Source organism: Stylophora pistillata, chromosome 7 (genome assembly GCF_964205215.1).
Source record: "Stylophora pistillata chromosome 7, jaStyPist1.2, whole genome shotgun sequence".
Taxonomy (NCBI): Eukaryota; Metazoa; Cnidaria; class Anthozoa; order Scleractinia; family Pocilloporidae; genus Stylophora; species Stylophora pistillata.
In genome coordinates, this window is record NC_142525.1 from 32,308,217 (window position 1) to 32,325,312 (window position 17,096).

The 17,096-nt window shown below is 39.1% G+C and overlaps 1 protein-coding gene and 1 pseudogene across 6 annotated transcripts in view; one reads left to right on the plus strand and one right to left on the minus strand.

The window, feature by feature from the left end:
• LOC148727470 (uncharacterized) overlaps positions 1 to 17,096 on the minus strand; it is a 28,253-nt gene that overhangs the window by 8,037 nt on the left and 3,120 nt on the right. Inside the window, exons 1-4 of one of the 6 annotated variants that reach the window (XM_088728100.1) lie at positions 13,512 to 13,812; positions 7,563 to 9,545; positions 2,056 to 4,282; positions 1 to 1,066 (exon numbers count right to left, since the gene is read on the minus strand). The exon at positions 1 to 1,066 is cut by the window's left edge and continues 1,022 nt beyond it. In XM_088728100.1, the coding sequence (XP_088584226.1) occupies positions 3,953 to 4,282; positions 7,563 to 8,318 (1,086 nt within the window). In that variant the 5' untranslated portion in view covers positions 8,319 to 9,545; positions 13,512 to 13,812 and the 3' untranslated portion in view covers positions 1 to 1,066; positions 2,056 to 3,952. Of the gene's footprint in view, positions 1,067 to 2,055; positions 7,227 to 7,562; positions 9,546 to 11,443; positions 11,584 to 13,511; positions 13,813 to 17,096 lie in introns of those variants that run through there. The other 5 variants (XM_088728103.1, XM_088728101.1, XM_088728102.1 and 2 more) reach the window with 5 other exon arrangements.
• LOC148727471 (uncharacterized) lies at positions 11,145 to 11,893 on the plus strand (annotated as a pseudogene).

Consider the following 17,096-nt stretch of genomic DNA (forward strand, 5'->3'; position numbering starts at 1 on the left):
GCATAATTTTTGATCCGATATCGCACGAATCGCGAAGCGATGAGTGTGATATCGGTTTTTCGCGTGAAATTTAACGTGAAATTCTCTCGTCAGGCAGTGAATTTTTCTATAGAATTCACTCGTCAGGCAGTGAATTTTTCTATAGAATCGCATAGATTAAAGTAAACACGCGCTCTGATTAGTCAATACGTCAACCGGAAGAGAGGGTATTTAGCGTGGAATCGCACTAATGCATAAAGCGATATCGCTGACGTGAGTCGCGAGCAAAAATTATTGTTACGAACGTAAAAACGTGAATACAACTAGTGCTACGAAAATATGAACAAATATGAACAAATTTATAGAAAACGAATGTCTTCCAAATTTTGAATTGAAATTGAAATTTTTAGAAAACTGGAGGAAACCACTCACGCTCAAAAGTACGAGAAAACGCATAGAAAAAAATCAAAATGCCAGAGACGAGGGAAGAAAGCCAAACGACAGTTCTCGCCGAGGAAAACCAAACAAGCGTTACGAAAGAAAACCAAAACAGGTATCAATGCCGAAAAAGGTCAAGCATCTTTTCCCGAAATCCAAACCATTGTAGCCTATACAGACGACGAACTGGCCTCTTTTAGATACAAGATGGTTTCAAAAAACACTGGACGGCAAATTCACAAATTCGAGTGGTCGCAAAACTGTCATCCAAGCGCTCAGTGATGATTTCGACCCAGTGGAGATATCAGAGCTCACTGGCCACTCCAATCCGGAATCCATATCCAGCTACAGCCATAATCCTCTGGAAAAACAGCGGCGAATGTCGAATAAGTTGGCCGGTTTCAACCCACGCCAAGCACGACAATTACCAACGGCTATTCAAGTCATGCTTTACGGGAGATTGTTCTCAATAGCTCAGCCACGCCAAGCAACACAGCAGCTACTAGTGACCTTGACAGCAATGCCAGTCGTTCTAGTTACCTGATGGCAGAAGCAGTTGGCGGAATGTTTACTGGAGTAACTTTTAATAATTCTCCAGTAAATATTTCCATAAACTTTCAATCCAGCATTGACACCAACGAGCGACTCCCTGCGATGAAAGAAAAACAGTTAAAATTGTGACTTTTAACTGAACTGTTTTTCGCCAGAGTTTACCGAGAAATTCCAGTCCTAATCATTATATTTTGAATACACTTTTTTTTACAACTGTAAAGCACGGTTTTTTGTAGATCTTGCTTTGATACCGGAACGCTTGAAATTTTCATTTCGCTTGAGGATTTGACCATTTAGTTGTTGATTGTCGGCGCCACATTCTGCCAAGTTGAGTGGTAGCAGGCAAATCTCTGTCTTAAATAACTCCGTATTGCCTACTTTTAGTTTTTTTACTGAAGATTGTAAAATGTGAGGCACCGCTTTCTCCACGAGTTTGAAATAAAAGTGGTTTTCATTCTAAAAATATCTTGTTCCCTCTACTCGCTAGATATTGACACCTGACTTTGTGAAAGGGTTTCCATTGTTTGCGCGCACAAAAATACAAAACATCTCGTTTCGCCCAGTGATTTGGTGGCTTTAGCTATGTGATGCAAGAAAAATTCACGAGGTATGATTAAAATTGTCGACGGTTCAAAGGAGAGCGACTTACCTTGCTTTCCTTTCCCTTAACAATGACAGTTCTGACAGTTGACTTTAAAATGGCTTTCTTAAGGGCGCGCGTACGGAATAAAAACAAACAATAACACTGCCGTTTTAATTTCTTGTTTTCTTATTTTTATTCTGTTATGCGATTCAAGAAAAATTCACAATATGACTCGTAAATTCCACGTTAAATTTCACTTGAAAAATCGATATCGCACGAATCGCGAAGCGATTCGTGCGATATCGGTTTTTCTCGTGAAATTTAACGTGGAATTCACTCGTCAGGCAGTGAATTTTTCTATAGAGTTCTTTTACCAGACACGAGCCGTAACTGAAGAATCCGTGACGGGTTTTGCGCTTCGGAAAACAAAGGAAGAAAGCGCTTCGATCGATTTGAAATCGAAGTTGACAAATGACATTAATATCACGATTCTTGTTCCTTACCTTTCGTTACAAATAATAAAAGTACTAGTAGTCTTGTTTCTCCCATTGGAATCATCTCTCTGTCAGTTGTGGTTAAAAAGATGTATGTGGACAATAACAGAGAATCGAAGAGAACCCTCAATAACTCCAAATGTTTCCTCTTTTCCGCATGCAACTTATCTAAATATGTAGTCTCCTCTCGCAGCCGTTCTTTGTCTCGGAATCCCTGTGTCTCCCTCCCCAACAACAATTTTTCGCTTCCTGATTGGCGGGTCTCGAACAACTGCTCGACGCTCATTGGTGGAAGGAAACAAAGGGAATGGAATGTTTGGTCAACACGAGCAGCCGTTTGTTGGGAAGGGAGACACAGGGATCCCGAGACAAAGAACGGCTGCGAGAGGAGACTAGTAAATATGTTGTTTTCCAGGAAACCTGTGCTATTTGGAGGCTATACGGTATGGCAAATCATAATTATGCTATGATCACACGATGAATTCTCTTTAAATGAATATGTTTGATATGAAGTTGTTATGTCTTGGAACTTCCGTTTAAAAATAATGGCCAAGCTGGAAGATATTGTTCTTATTTTGAAGTAATCGTGTGATCATTGTCAAGTTGCCCCGATTGTTATCATACGTACGTCATGTATTCCGACAAAGGAATGGAGAGGGCTGGGGTATACCTTATAAGGTAGTTAAGAGTGGGGAGTTACTGGTCTCAGTTACAACATTTTTAACATTCAAAGGTAAAATTCGTATTCACACGCGGCCACGTAATATCCTCTTTATAAATTAAGTGCTGAATGGTATTTAATGCTTATGTCACGACTTTTTCACGACACTCTCACAGCCTATTTATCACTTCTCCCTCTTTCGATTTCTTCCCCTAAAATTTGCCAAACCTATGGAGGGACACCGATAGGTGTGTTGTCTTATTGCATAGTGCTGCTCTTGATGAGCTAGTAATATAAATCACTTGCGTTACCCGGATGTCTATGATCAACAAGAGTAGGATCTTGGGTGAGAACACATGGGATGTTTTGCTGATCTACCGCCATGTTCTTCTAATATCAATTCTGCGAACTCGATCATACAATCGCAAAATTTGCCTCTATTAATGGTGTGTTACAAATCGAACTCATATATGCGCTTATAATTAACTTGGTAAAATCTAAATCTCGAAGATAAACGAACACACGAGCAAAACACATGTACTTGAAACGGAAAAGTTACAAAGGGAACCCCCAAAGGAAGCCCGCGATAGTGTATCATCACTGTTCAGTATCTGCGATGTTCGTGAGTTTTTGGCTGCCATGTAAAAGGTGGTCCATCCCCTTTGTTGCAGAGGTCTTCATCACAGCAAGAGTCGCATACAATATCTTGCATCTGTTCGTCTGGATCTGTGCATTTGTCGGAACAGTCTTCTCCTTTGGCGCATTCTCGCTTAAAAAGTGTAACTTTGTTATTATCTTGGATAGTTTTTGTAATCTGGCACCGATTTTGGTTTTCTTTCTACCAGTCGTTGTACCTCGGCCTCTTCTGGGGTCTCATGGGATTGCGCCTCTATTTTGCTTACAAGTGGAGCGCTTACCCTAACAGACGCTAAATACTCCGCATCCGCAGTATCAGATGGATTAATGAGCCCAAGGCCTCCCATACGCACCGGTAATGCTACCAGACTACGCTCTTCCTCAGAACAGTTACGTTCTATGAGCGACGGTATAAGTATATCCGAGATTGCACGCTCTAAAGGCTGCAGTAGGTTCTCAATACCCGGCAGTGTTCTCATAAGGTACGTGCACCGGTGTCGAAGTCCAAATGTAAATGCTGCGTAACTAGCTTGTGGCTGAGATCTTGCAAACTCCGCCAACCTCGTCACTTCTTTCACCCAATCTTCCACCTTGCTACCCACATATTGCTCAAGATAAAACCGAGAGCCTAGGTGTTTGCGTACCTCGGTGTTTGCGTCCCTCGGTGGTGATGTTGATACCAGTCCCTCCAAACATTTCCTTCGTGCGGCCTTCCTTTTCCGGCTTAACAACAGGCCAGCATTTCTTGGAGTTAGGATAGTATCCAAGGGTCGGATCAGCCTCTCTCAACTCATCCCACCATTGCTTAACCTCTTCTAGGGAGCCTGCTCCAGTGACGTCATCCGCGAACCAGCATTGTTTTGCAGTGCTTCGATTTTGAAGTAACGACATTAACGGTTGTAGACTAATTGCATACATTGACGTAGCTAAGCGGTCTCCCTGTGTATAATAATAATAATAATAATAATATGATAATAATAATGATAATTTTAAAGATAAAATTGATAACAATTACGATAAAATCAAAGACAACGACCACGACAGGTTTGCGAAAGCGACGAAAGTGACCGTATTGTAACAGCAGCATGTCAGTCTATACAAAACTAAATTTTTTTCTCTATCAGCACATACAAACTATGTAAAGCAAAGCAAAGCTAATCTAAAAAGAAAAGAAAAATGAATGGAAGAAGGAGAGTAGTTGATTATCTGCGTCGATTTCCACTCCCTTCGTAACATCTCCATTATATGAGCTTAAACAGGCGCTATTCTGTTCATGAGAGATATCTTGTGATATAACTGCAAGCATATGAAATGAAAAAATGTTTTTATATTTTGATTACGGACACCCGTTTTTTTTTAAGGGACAGAAAATCAGAAAGATGGAATGGCGAAAAAACCAGTCTAAATGGGCAAATTTCTCATTCAAGCGAGTGATTTCCAAAATGAAAAGGCACCTCGTGTCGGAACAAAGTGAGTGTGAATATTTTCCCAACACAACGTACAATTACCTCTATCGCCTCATGCTAATTACGCATAAAAATGCAAACAGTCTTCAGAGTCGCTGGAAAAGTATCTTACAGAACTAACCTTCAGCTTTGTCTGCAAAACTATCGCTGTTTTTGACTTTTCTGAAGGCGAGGACGACTGAAGAACCACGATCACGCTTCGTAAACAGACCAATTAAGGGTAAGGTCTTCGTAAAGTGTAGCCAAAATTGCTGGTTAAGTGAATACTTATTTTTCCTTTTTTTGAAGGTATAATTTAGGGTTCTGGGCCATTATCAACTTTCATTACACGACTCGGGCAGTCAGAGGGCCAATAACTAAAATCAACCAATCAAAATGCTCTATTGCCGGTCAATATTCTCTCAGTATTAAACTGGGCACTGTCCCGAATGGTCCTGAATGATACCGCACTTGTGTCCCTTTGAACTTCAGTCGTATAATGAATCTCTTATTAACCAAGCTTGCTTGGGACTGTACTGGAAGAATATCGGCCCTTGGTCTTTTACGTACGGAGCTCGCAGCGCTCGGTCCGTACTGTAAAGACCTCAGGCCGATATTCTCCCAGTACGGCCCTCGCGCTTGGTTAATAAGATATATATATATTTATACCTGATTGCAGTTTTCATTGAGAGATCTACAACCATTTAGGAACCCTGATGTGCTTAAAACTAGCTGAAAGGAAGAAGAATTGGTGTGTAATTATTGCCTTACACAAAGTGGATTTTTTGTTTAAAAAAAGCCTAAACATTGTTTTTGAAAACAGCCCTTGGTTTATGTAGGAGGGTCTATCTCTTCTCTGTGACTTTTCATTAAGCTTATATTGAGGTATCTTCTAACATGAGTATGATTTGTCCATAGTATACATGTAGGTTGAAAAAAAATGGATCTTAGAAATTTAAGCAATTTCAAGATGCTTGAACCTTCTCCAAATGTGTACCAATGATTCAATAGCCCCTAAGAATTTAAAAGTGTAGCATACACTCAATTAAATTTTAAAGACCCCAAATGTTCCAACTCCCCAATACTTTTATACTAGAAGTCTGAGTATAAAACTTGTATGGCTTTTGGAATATCATATCAGGCCAATTTCTATAACAACTGAAGGTCCATGAACATCAGTGATCCATGTTTTCCCCCTCTAGAGGACTTTATTTGACTGGGTTAAGTCTGCTTATGAGCCGAGTGGCCCATGAGGTCTGCCCTCAACTCCAGTTTCCGTAGTATGAGGTGATTAGGAGTATTTCTACCCCCCCCCCCAATGGGATACCAGTCCATCCCAGGGTTACCCCCTAGCATTAAATTCACCCCTACCCATTTAAACACCTGGGTTACGAGAGGCACTGTGGAAGTTAAGTGTCTTGCATGAGAACACAACACAATATCCCCGGCCAGGGCTTGAACCTAGACCACTTGCTCCAAAGTCAGGCACACTATAACCATGGGGCCACTGCACCTGACTTTATTTAAGACCTAGTGACACTTTAAACATGCAGATAGGCAAGAATGATTAAAGAGCTGACATTCCTCAATTGAAGCAAATTAGTGCAAAAAAAAAAATAATAAAAAAAGTAAACCATTTCTCTCAAACCACGTTTAAGGTCTGGCTAAGGGTTTTGGGTTTACAGGTATCCAGGTCTATATTTTAACCTTTTCATCCAAACATCAGTAGACACATTCTCTATACTGTTCCTTAGACATTTCCTATGGTAATGATGAGGAGAATTTGTGTAACGATCAAGGGTTTATAGAGTGGTGATCACTTCCTTAATTTTTATTACTTTTGAGTTTGATTCAGAAGTCATACTGTAAGGGGAAATTAGATCCTACTCATTAAAAGTAAAAGGGTAATAACGCAGCTATAAAAGTAAGATTATTCACATCACAATTAATACATCAATGAATTGGAATATATAAAAATCATATATGTGTACTGCAGTTTCATAAAACTTATGAAAATGATCCTCACAGTACTGAATATTGATATAGGCCTGTAAAAACATTTTGGCCCAGAAGTGATTTGAAGCCATGACCTATGCGATAAATATAATTAATACAGGTAATAATACAGGTAATTCGCTAGTTGTTCTTCATGAGTTTTTAATTTGGTATTTGGTGTATAGACTTCGAGTCAACAACCAGAGCTCTCTCTCTTTAACTCCCGAAAGTTATGAGGTTCTAATTCATTATTTTATTCTATTTTTATTCTAATATTTTTAATAGCATCCCTGCTAAAATAATTATTAAGGCCATTAGAAGAGGGGAAATGAAACTGCAATCTGAAGAAACTCTTGAGTGTTAAACAATGTCTCCTTGTCGGCACAGATGTGAGAAAGTAATACAATCAAATTGTGTCTCGATCTCGAGACCTTCCAAATACACTAAAACCAAAAGGAAATGGGTATAAGCTTATTGGGAATCATGCCACGTACATTACGATGCACGAAGATATCTTAGAACTGCGGCAACAGGTAGCACGAAAGCAACTCAAGGATGCAGTCTCTTTTTTCAGTTACAATCGAAATCACATGGTTATGTTTAAAAATTTTGTAAAAATTTAGGAATTAGTATGAAAAACTTCCGCGTCCCTGTCAAACCTTCTTCAATTAATTGATTTCGCGGAGATAAGCAATTTCAGTATATCTGTGACGCTTCCAAAACGTATCTCTTTTATCACTATGAGTAGTTACATGTAGACTAGATGTAGCTTAACTTACCGAAGGTCTGAGACGCATTTTCCCGTCAATCACGTACACAAAAAGAGGAACTGTGCCTTTCTCGAGGAAATCATCCAACACTCTGTCCAACACGTCCGACTCGTTCTTGCCAGGTGAATCTATCAACTCGATCCCACTTTTAAGAAGATCATGGTTTAATCCGACCTCCACAGTGGCATCTAAAGCTTCTGAATTATCTCTCTCTTTGTCTGAGACCACTATGAATTCTTCGAGACGACGTCTATCTTTGATATCTTCTGTACTTTGCACCACTTCCCCATCTGCTTTAATGAGCCTTGCGTTCATCTCATCCGCATGTTTAATTCTCACTATTCTGGCTGTGCAAGGGTTCTCGTGAACCGGTAGATATGTCTGTTCGAGAAGTTCATTAATTATGGAACTTTTACCGCAATTTCTTTCGCCAATGAAGACCACAGACGGTGTCTTCCTAAATTCTGTTTCTACATCATTCAACTGCGTGGAGGCTATAAAATCTGCTGAGCCTGTCTGATGAGCGAGATGAATGCATTCCCCGATCTCCTCAAAGCATTTTCTGGTTCGATCAAACAAAAAGGCCGTTCGATCAGAGTAGTGTTTAAAATCATTGATGGCTTCTTGTAAATTCTTTGAGGCCCTCGACATAGCTAACGTTGACCAGCGTTTAAGGCATGAAGGAGCATAAACCTCTAAATGTAATTTGCCCTCGTGATTTCTGGGAATTTTCTTTAGGCAGGATGTAAATAACGCAGTCGACATTACTTATTCAATCGGTACTGGACTGATGAAAATGGGATTTGTGGAATAGTTCGAATGATTTATTTGTCATGTGTATTTAAAGATAAAACTCTTTGAGATGAACAACAACCGCTTAAATGCTAGTTTTCGTGATATCATATTCGGTTATATTTTGTAATGTTTCAATTCGTGACATCTAGCATCTGTTAGTCACGCCATTTGGCTGATCAAGTGTTCGATAGTGGCTTTTGGTTCAGCATCATCGGCAGTGAATTAAGAGGCTGCACTATCTTCTGAAAACAAAGGCTTCGATTCAAAGTTTATTTCAACCTGATTGGATTTTGAACTAATAGAAAGAAAAGTAATCAAAGGAAAGGGGCAGAACTGTTTGCCCATTTATACAGAAAAGTTCTCGAACGGCTGTAATTAGGTTTTGACCAGTGTTTTGACAGGACAAGGACTTCACATGGATAAATAACTCGTGAATTTGGTTTTTTTTATTTTTATGTGAAACGTTATCGTCTCAAATTTCGCTTATATGTGAAATAAGTTTGCATTTTATTTGTGACGGGTGAAAAAGCTAAATACTTTTACGTGACTGACTTTTACAAAGAAGCACAGGGGACCTTTATTCCGGGCGCTTCAGTATTGCCGGGAGTTTGGAAGCGTTGGCACAATCCACCTAATAATGGTGTGAATTTTCAAAACCATTAAAGTTGTGACAAGATAAACACAAAACAAAATTGGTTCCCGAAACACGTTTAATTCAGCCCTTCATTCACTAGTCACGTTGGAATAAAGAGAAAGAGAAGAGAAAATCAAACTAGCTCCTTGAAACTAGGGTCTCCAATGAAGGACTCCATGTGAATTAAAGGAACCAAATCAGCAATGGCCCAACCAGAGACAGGCCCAATATCATGTGGATCCTCGATGACTCTGACGTCTGAGGCGGTCCTGTAGGTCCCTCTCCTGTGTTACAAAGATCTTTATCACAGCAGGAGTCGCAGATTTCCACTCCGTCCTTATCGGCAGAGCAGCTGTTAGTACAGTTGCTTTTGTTAACACACTTCCTTCTAAACAGGTCAACAGATTCTCCCTTTATTCGTTTCACGATTTGGCAACGATCTTCAACCGCGCTGCAGTTGACTTTTGTGTTATTTCCCAGTTCCGAGGTTGGTGATAACGCACAATATTTCTCAGCGTCTTTATTGTCTTCACGGAGACATTCGTAGCATTGCAGACAGGAAACTAAAATGTAAATGAAGTAACTCAGGTAAAATTACTGTTTTTATACCCAAGGTTACTACGTAATGGGTCAGTAAATAGGAAAACGTTGATTGGAAGGCTAAGCAAACGATGTGAGAGGAGTACAACAATCAAACATATTCAATTGTTCTCCATTCCAGCTGTTGTCTGACCCTGTCACGCAAAGCGCTGCGTGACGAGAATAGGAAACTGTTGTGAGGGAGAATACTGCCATAAACTTCGATTCGAATTTAAATTGCTTCGTTTAATTCCTTCTGCTAAAATCGTCTTTGTTTCGAAAAGGAAAATATCTGATCAAAGTCAAACGCACATGATATTCTATGCAAATGTTCACGTGTCAATCAATATGTCAATCAATCAATAGCTGTACAAATAAAGAAAAAACTATCAACTCGTGATAAATTGATACACAACTTGACTGTTCATGACGCGATCCTACTACAAGCTGTGAAATAAACTGATGATACTTAGGTGGAAATCAAGCCCTTGCTCCCTCTGCTACCTCTGATCTCGTTTTGGAAAGGAAAAAGGTCAACAGAGAACACAATTAAGTATTTAACAGTAGCACTTGTATTTTCAGAATGCCGGTAGATTCTGAACAAACAACATCCGAATGTCGAAAGCTGAACACCTAAACGCCGACTGAGTAATTTTACAGGGATGATCTTTCCCACCCCTCCCCCCTCCACCCATTGGTTGCCGTTCTCACACGGTAGGGTAGGGATTCAATAAAGGCCGAGGTGTAGTGAATGAGGTATTTGAACGGGTGTAGTCGTTTATTACTTGCGCTTCATCGCACCGGAGGCCTTCGAGAAGTTAATTGACAATGGTCAACACATGACCACAAAGCCTTGGAATAGATATTAACTTTTAAGGACTAAAAGGGTTTGGAATTACATTCCGCCCTAAATATAAATATGGCAAGTAACTTCCCTTTTCCCTACTTAATTATAACATAACCAAAGTAAAGCGCGCGCTCTGATTAGTAAATTCAGCGTCCACCATTTGCCCATGGGTGCACGATGCTGACGTGAGCAAATGCAAAGACTAGTTTTCCACGCGCGCTTGTTTTTTCTGGGAGTCATTGTTAAATAAAAGGAAACTCTTTTGCTACAATGTATTAATGTTATGTTATAAAACAAATGGTAAACGCCACAGTGTACACTATTGAGCTATGGATGCACTTGAGAGGTTTGCTAAAGCTAAGCACTCAAGAAGCTAGAGTCGCTCTCGGCTATCTATGGGAGGCCAAACCATTCAAAAGTGGTATGAAATCACGATTGATGATTGAGATTATCGATTGGTGATCGAGAACAACGGTCGCTATGGTTGAGAATCACGATTGGTGATCGAGAATGAAGATCGCTATGATTGAGATTAACGATTGGTGATTGAGAATGACGATCGCTATGGTCCAAAACACGATTGATGATTGAAAAAACAGATTGGGGATCGAGAATACCGATCGCTATGGTCCAGAATGTGGCGATCGAGAATATCGACCAATGGGTTGAGAATATCGATTGGTCATATTGGCGAGGGATTAAAAAACTAAAGCTTACATGATCTAGTATATGAATTTTCGCGCCACGAGGAACTTGAAAGCATGGCGTCGAACTCATCTTGTGATGCTGGAAAGGGAAAGCGAATACTACAAGAACTACAACAAAAAGCATCGGAACTTTCCACACTCCTCGGCAGCGACACGGAAAAGCAATCAGAAGCTTCTACATCAAATCAAAGCTCTTCCGTCCGCCGTTCTTATATGCCAAGTTTTAGAAGGCAGTTTCATCCAAGTTCCAACACTTTCCGCGGTAAAGGAAAAGGAAAAGGAAAGTCCGTTGTCAAAGGATCATTTATGCGAGATGTGATATCACTACCTGGTCCTAATGTAAACAAGGCTCCCAGGCAAACGAAGCGAGTGTGGTTGATAGAAAACGGTTTCGTGATTTCCGGTTTCCAATTGTAGAAAGAGTGGTCCGCGTGTATAGTTGAGGCCTCTCTACGAAGAGCATTTGATGAAAAAATCCCACCGCTCGTGGACTTTGAGATCCTTATGCCGATTCACACAACTCTTGTAAAACCCTCTCTTGCACCAGGACAAGATCTAAAGGGAGTAATGGTTAACAGAGTGTTTAAGGAAAAACCAACTTACCTGCGACCTCTCTTGCAAAACTAAACAAATATGTGCCAGTATATTTAAATTACTATATGTAATTCATAATTATGATTCTAAATTCCTGATATTCTGATTAATTTACTAGGACAAATAACAATATTGTTTCATCATTGTTGTCTAAAATCACAGGACTGGAAAAATTGTGAACAAATGGAAAAGTTCCTTTTCTTGTTTTAAGTTAAGAAAAAACATAATAACAAACCCCACATGGACCTTGGACTTTTCAATCGTTACCATGCTGATAGGTGGGAAAAGCTTGAATGGTGGAATTCAGAATGGTTTTTGTTATTTTTATTTATATATTCTTTTCTTGTTTCTGGTAAACTTTTCATGCACACGATTAAATACGAATGCCATCATATATCTTTGAACATCGTCATGAAGCAAAATTCCAAAATGTAAAAACTACAAACAAAGAAACAGATTCCCAAATTCCTACTTTTCCAACTTCCCTTTTCTTGGCCTTGTCTCAAAAAATTTCAAAACATCCAAATTTACAAGTAACAGTCTGTGGTAGGAAGAGATCCAGTGCATTTAGCTTTATAAAACATTTTAATCCTGAGACCTGCTTCCCTTTCACAATCTGGACAGGACATACATGTACTACAGTGGGGGGAAGCAATAAGCCAATCATAAATCAAAGAAAACTGTAGCAGTTTCTAACAAATTTGGCCAAGGCCAAATGTAAATAAAAATGAAACTGAAAAAAAATCTAATCACGACAGTATAAAGTTCTTCATCAGTTATTTCCACAAAGCTTTCATGAAGGCCAAACTCTTGTCTACGTCGGTACAAGGTACTCTCGCTTATTCCAAGCAAAGCTGTTATTCCTTTCCAATTCTCGATCACCAATCGTGATTGTCAACTATAGCGATCGTTGTTCTCGATCACCAATCGATAATCTCAATCATCAATCGTAGTTTCATACCACTTTTGAATGGTTTGGCCTCCCATAGCTATCGCCTCGCGCGACTCTTACACTTCTTTCGTGCTTAGCAACCTCCCGCGTCCATCCATAACTCAATAGTGTACGCTGTGGTGTTTACCATTTGTTAAATGATAACCAAAAGCAAAAGATCTTATAATTTGAAAGATCTTTACTGCTTGAACACTGCTCAGGCCTGCTCCATAGTTAGCGTAACTAGAATGTAAATTTTGCTTAACGTGTTTTTTTAACACGTTGTCAAGAAAATCCTCAATCGTGAACTACTTTGGATTCAAAAGAAAACCCTTTGGTTGCCAATCGACAGAACTGTTTAAAGAGAAAGAAATGAAAAATTCACCGCAAACTTGCAAACAAAGAGTGCAAAACATATATCAAATTTTAGAGTTGAGCCAAAAATACTACAGTAGTAATTGCTGGTGAATTGCTTTTTTACAAGTTCTACATGTTTGTCTTTCCCACCTACTGTATACATGATGTCTACCTTTGTTTTTATATAGGCACTAGTTTATTGGAAACATATAGATCTTTAAGCTGTGCTAGATGCTACCGTTATAATGTTGTGCCTTCCAGCTCTTAAAACGCATATAAAGGCTCAGGGGATGATTATGCTCCTCTCTTTAGAAATTTACGTTGATTTATGTTGAATAGATAACATAAACCTCGTTTATTATCGAAGGCAGATAAAGCAAAAGTTAGTGAGCCGCTGAATCGAACGAAATGAAAATTATTACGACTACTCTGTTTGAGGCGTTTGCCGTTTGCGAGACATCACTGCTAACACAAGGAAACTGAAATGAAACCATAGATTGAAAGAAATTCATACCTATTGCCAGGCACGAGGCAAACATCAGCAAACCAACAAATGAATTTCCAGCCATCCCTCCGGCTTTATCGAAATCGCTCTCACAGTTTACAGAGACAAGCGCAACCACGTTCGAAAGCTGATTGAATTGTAATTTATACACGTGGTGTTTTCGGTTTCAGTCTTGTTTGTACCAAAACGTTGTTGAGTTTTTGTCAAGAAAATCCTGAATCGTGAACTACTTTGGATTCAAAAGAAAACCCTTTGGTTGCCAATCGACAGAACTGTTTCAAGGGAAAGAAATGAAAAATTCATCGCAAACTTGCAAATAAAGAGTGCAAAATATATGTCAAATTTTAGAGTTGAGCCAAAAATACTACAGTGGTAATTGCTGGTGAATTGGCTTTTTTACAAGTTCCACATATTTGTCTTTCCCACCTACTGTATACATGATGTCTACCTTTGTTTTTATATAGGCACTAGTTTATTGGAAACATATAGATCTTTAAGCCGTGCTAGATGCTACCGTTATGCCTTCCAGCTCTTAAAACGCATAAAAAGGCTCAGGGGATGATTATGCTCCTCTCTTTGGAAATTTACGCTGATTTATGTTGAATAGATAACATAAACCTCGTTTATTATCGAAGGCAGATAAAGCAAAAGTTAGTGAGCCGCTGAATCGAACGAAATGAAAATTATTACGACTACTCTGTTTGAGGCGTTTGCCGTTTGCGAGACATCACTGCTAACACAAGGAAACTGAAATGAAACCATAGATTGGAAGAAATTCATACCTATTGCCAGGCACGAGGCAAACATCAGCAAACCAACAAATGAATTTCCAGCCATCCCTCCGGCTTTATCGAAATCGCTCTCACAGTTTACAGAAACAAGCGCAACCACGTTCGAAAGCTGATTGAATTGTAATTTATACACGTGGTGTTTTCGGTTTCAGTCTTGTTTGTACCAAAACGTTGTTGAGTTTTTGTCAAGAAAATCCTGAATCGTGAACTACTTTGGATTCAAAAGAAAACCCTTTGGTGGTCAATCGACAGAACTGTTTAAAGGGAAAGAAATGAAAAATTCACCGCAAACTTGCAAACAAAGAGTACAAAATATATGTCAAATTTTAGAGTTGAGCCAAAAATACTACAGTGGTAATTGCTGGTGAATTGGCTTTTTTACAAGTTCCACATATTTGTCTTTCCCACCTACTGTATACATGATGTCTACCTTTGTTTTTATATAGGCACTAGTTTATTGGAAACATATAGATCTTTAAGCTGTGCTAGATGCTACCGTTATAATGTTGTGCCTTCCAGCTCTTAAAACGCATATAAAGGCTCAGGGGATGATTATGCTCCTCTCTTTGGAAATTTACGTTGATTTATGTTGAATAGATAACATAAACCTCGTTTATTATCGAAGGCAGATAAAGCAAAAGAAGTGATTAACATCGTCGAATAAACCTACTTAACTATTTTATTTATGAATTTATTTACACATTGTTCGTGTAATGATTGTAGGGCGATTCAAACATAGAAGTATTTTTATTTGCTGCTCCTCTGTAAGAGGCGGATCTAACTGATTTTCTTCCAAATGAATAAAGCCCTAGCATAGCGCAACTTTTTCAAAGTCTTCTATAAGTATCACAAGGTAGTGTACGTATGATGCACGATCCTCGCAGTAGAGAGCGCTATTTATGCAATAGCGAAAATCAGACCTGAAAAAAAAAAAAACTTTACAAGGTAGTCTTGCATCCAAGACATAAAGACTCAGTGAGTAAAGGTCTTTCAAATAAAGACTGGATAGGGGCGGATAGGAAATTAACTTCAGCATAATTTTTGATCCAAAATTAAAGAAATGCGTGACCTTCCATACATCTGCCACCGATCCTTACGTATATTTTAATTTCGTACCCAGATTATACCGTATTAACAAAGATTTAGTAATACACAGACAGGTAAAAACGAGCGATATAATATCCCGACGTTTCGGCGACTTCATGACGCCATTATCAAGGGTAGAAATGAAAATAAAATTAACAAATGCGAGTTCAAGAGTTACAACTAATTTACATAGCGGAGGTAGCTACACAAATACTTTAGCATGGATAGAATCCGTTTGCACGTTCAAACTCGGTATTAATTGTTTGATGTAAAGCATCTCGTTGACAAGACAATCGAATTTGTTCATGCACTTCTTGAGAACTTTGAAACAGCTAAGAAGGTCCTCAGCTCAGGGACAGATCATACCGTGTAATTTAATTACAGAGTGGCCGTGGAGGGTCTGGGTAAAAGATTACGTGTACTTGTCATTATGCATGGTGTCAACTCACCCAATCATATATCTCGCCATATATGACAAGAAATAAATAAAAAAAAATAGTTGCAAAATTAGAATCTTACTTACTTAATCTTAATGGAGACACAGAAAGCTAAAGCAAATAGAGAAACAGGGTGTTAATGACGAAAAGGGATGGGCACGAATCGGTGTTTTTGAACGCGTGACTTAGTCTTTACAAACGATATCAGGTTTTGGCAGTAGTATGATTAAAGGTAGTATATATGTGCAGAAACATAAACACGGTAATGTGACGGTGTGTACACAAGCGTCCATGTTTCACGCTTGAACAAATACGTAGAACGCTGAATACTGTAAACAAAAATATCCTGTAGCACGCTTCAAATTTCCCCGGAAACTTTATATTCGTTTACGTTTCCTAAAAGCCTTGATAACATTTCTTGGCTACTTTATTTTGAAATATGTATTGATCTATTGTTCACCATAACATGACAGCGACTTTTACTTCAGCTGGACTATTACTAAGCGTAATACTTTCTATAAAATTGTGGTTCTCCGGTGAAAAATCGCCTGCAAGTGTGCTAAAACTTCCGGCAGCCGCCGGCAGCCGGCTGTTATTTTGAACCCTGGCTCAGACTTTTACGGTGCTCCTCGTTATATTTACGCCTGGACACTTCAAAGACCCCTCAATATCAGTCTTCTAGTTAATCATAGCACTAATCTGAAACATTTGAAGTCCATTTCAATTTTGTTAATATCGAAACAGCCGAACAAAGACAATAAACGCCGCAACGATCGATGCATTCGCGATGGCGCCAGTACTTCGGACTTCTTTGAAAGGATAGATCTCGAGTTCGGAGCCGACCAACTACGACTAATTACGAAGAGTCCACGCCAATTTGCTTATCCCAAAGGGCCCACAATAACTCGTTTCTTCGCTATCGCGTACCCACGACTGAGTTTAAAACCGGAATATCGTGCTGATGTGTGTTCTGATGAATGACGCAATTCTACCGGATGCGTTTCATTGCCATATCATGATGAGTTGAGATCCTTTCACTTTCCTTTTGAATCGTAACATTTTTAATCGAACTGAAAGGATCCAGCGATGATTTTATTTCCTAATGATCATTTAAGAGCTAATTCGGGCTTTTTCTGTCTTACAAAATTAAGGTTAGATTATAAAACTCATTATTTCCACTTGTCAATCTTCGTCATTCTGTCAACTGGCCACTTTCCTTTTCTGTTTATCATCGAATACATCTTTATCGGGTGTGGGCCAACTGCACTCTCGCTACTACT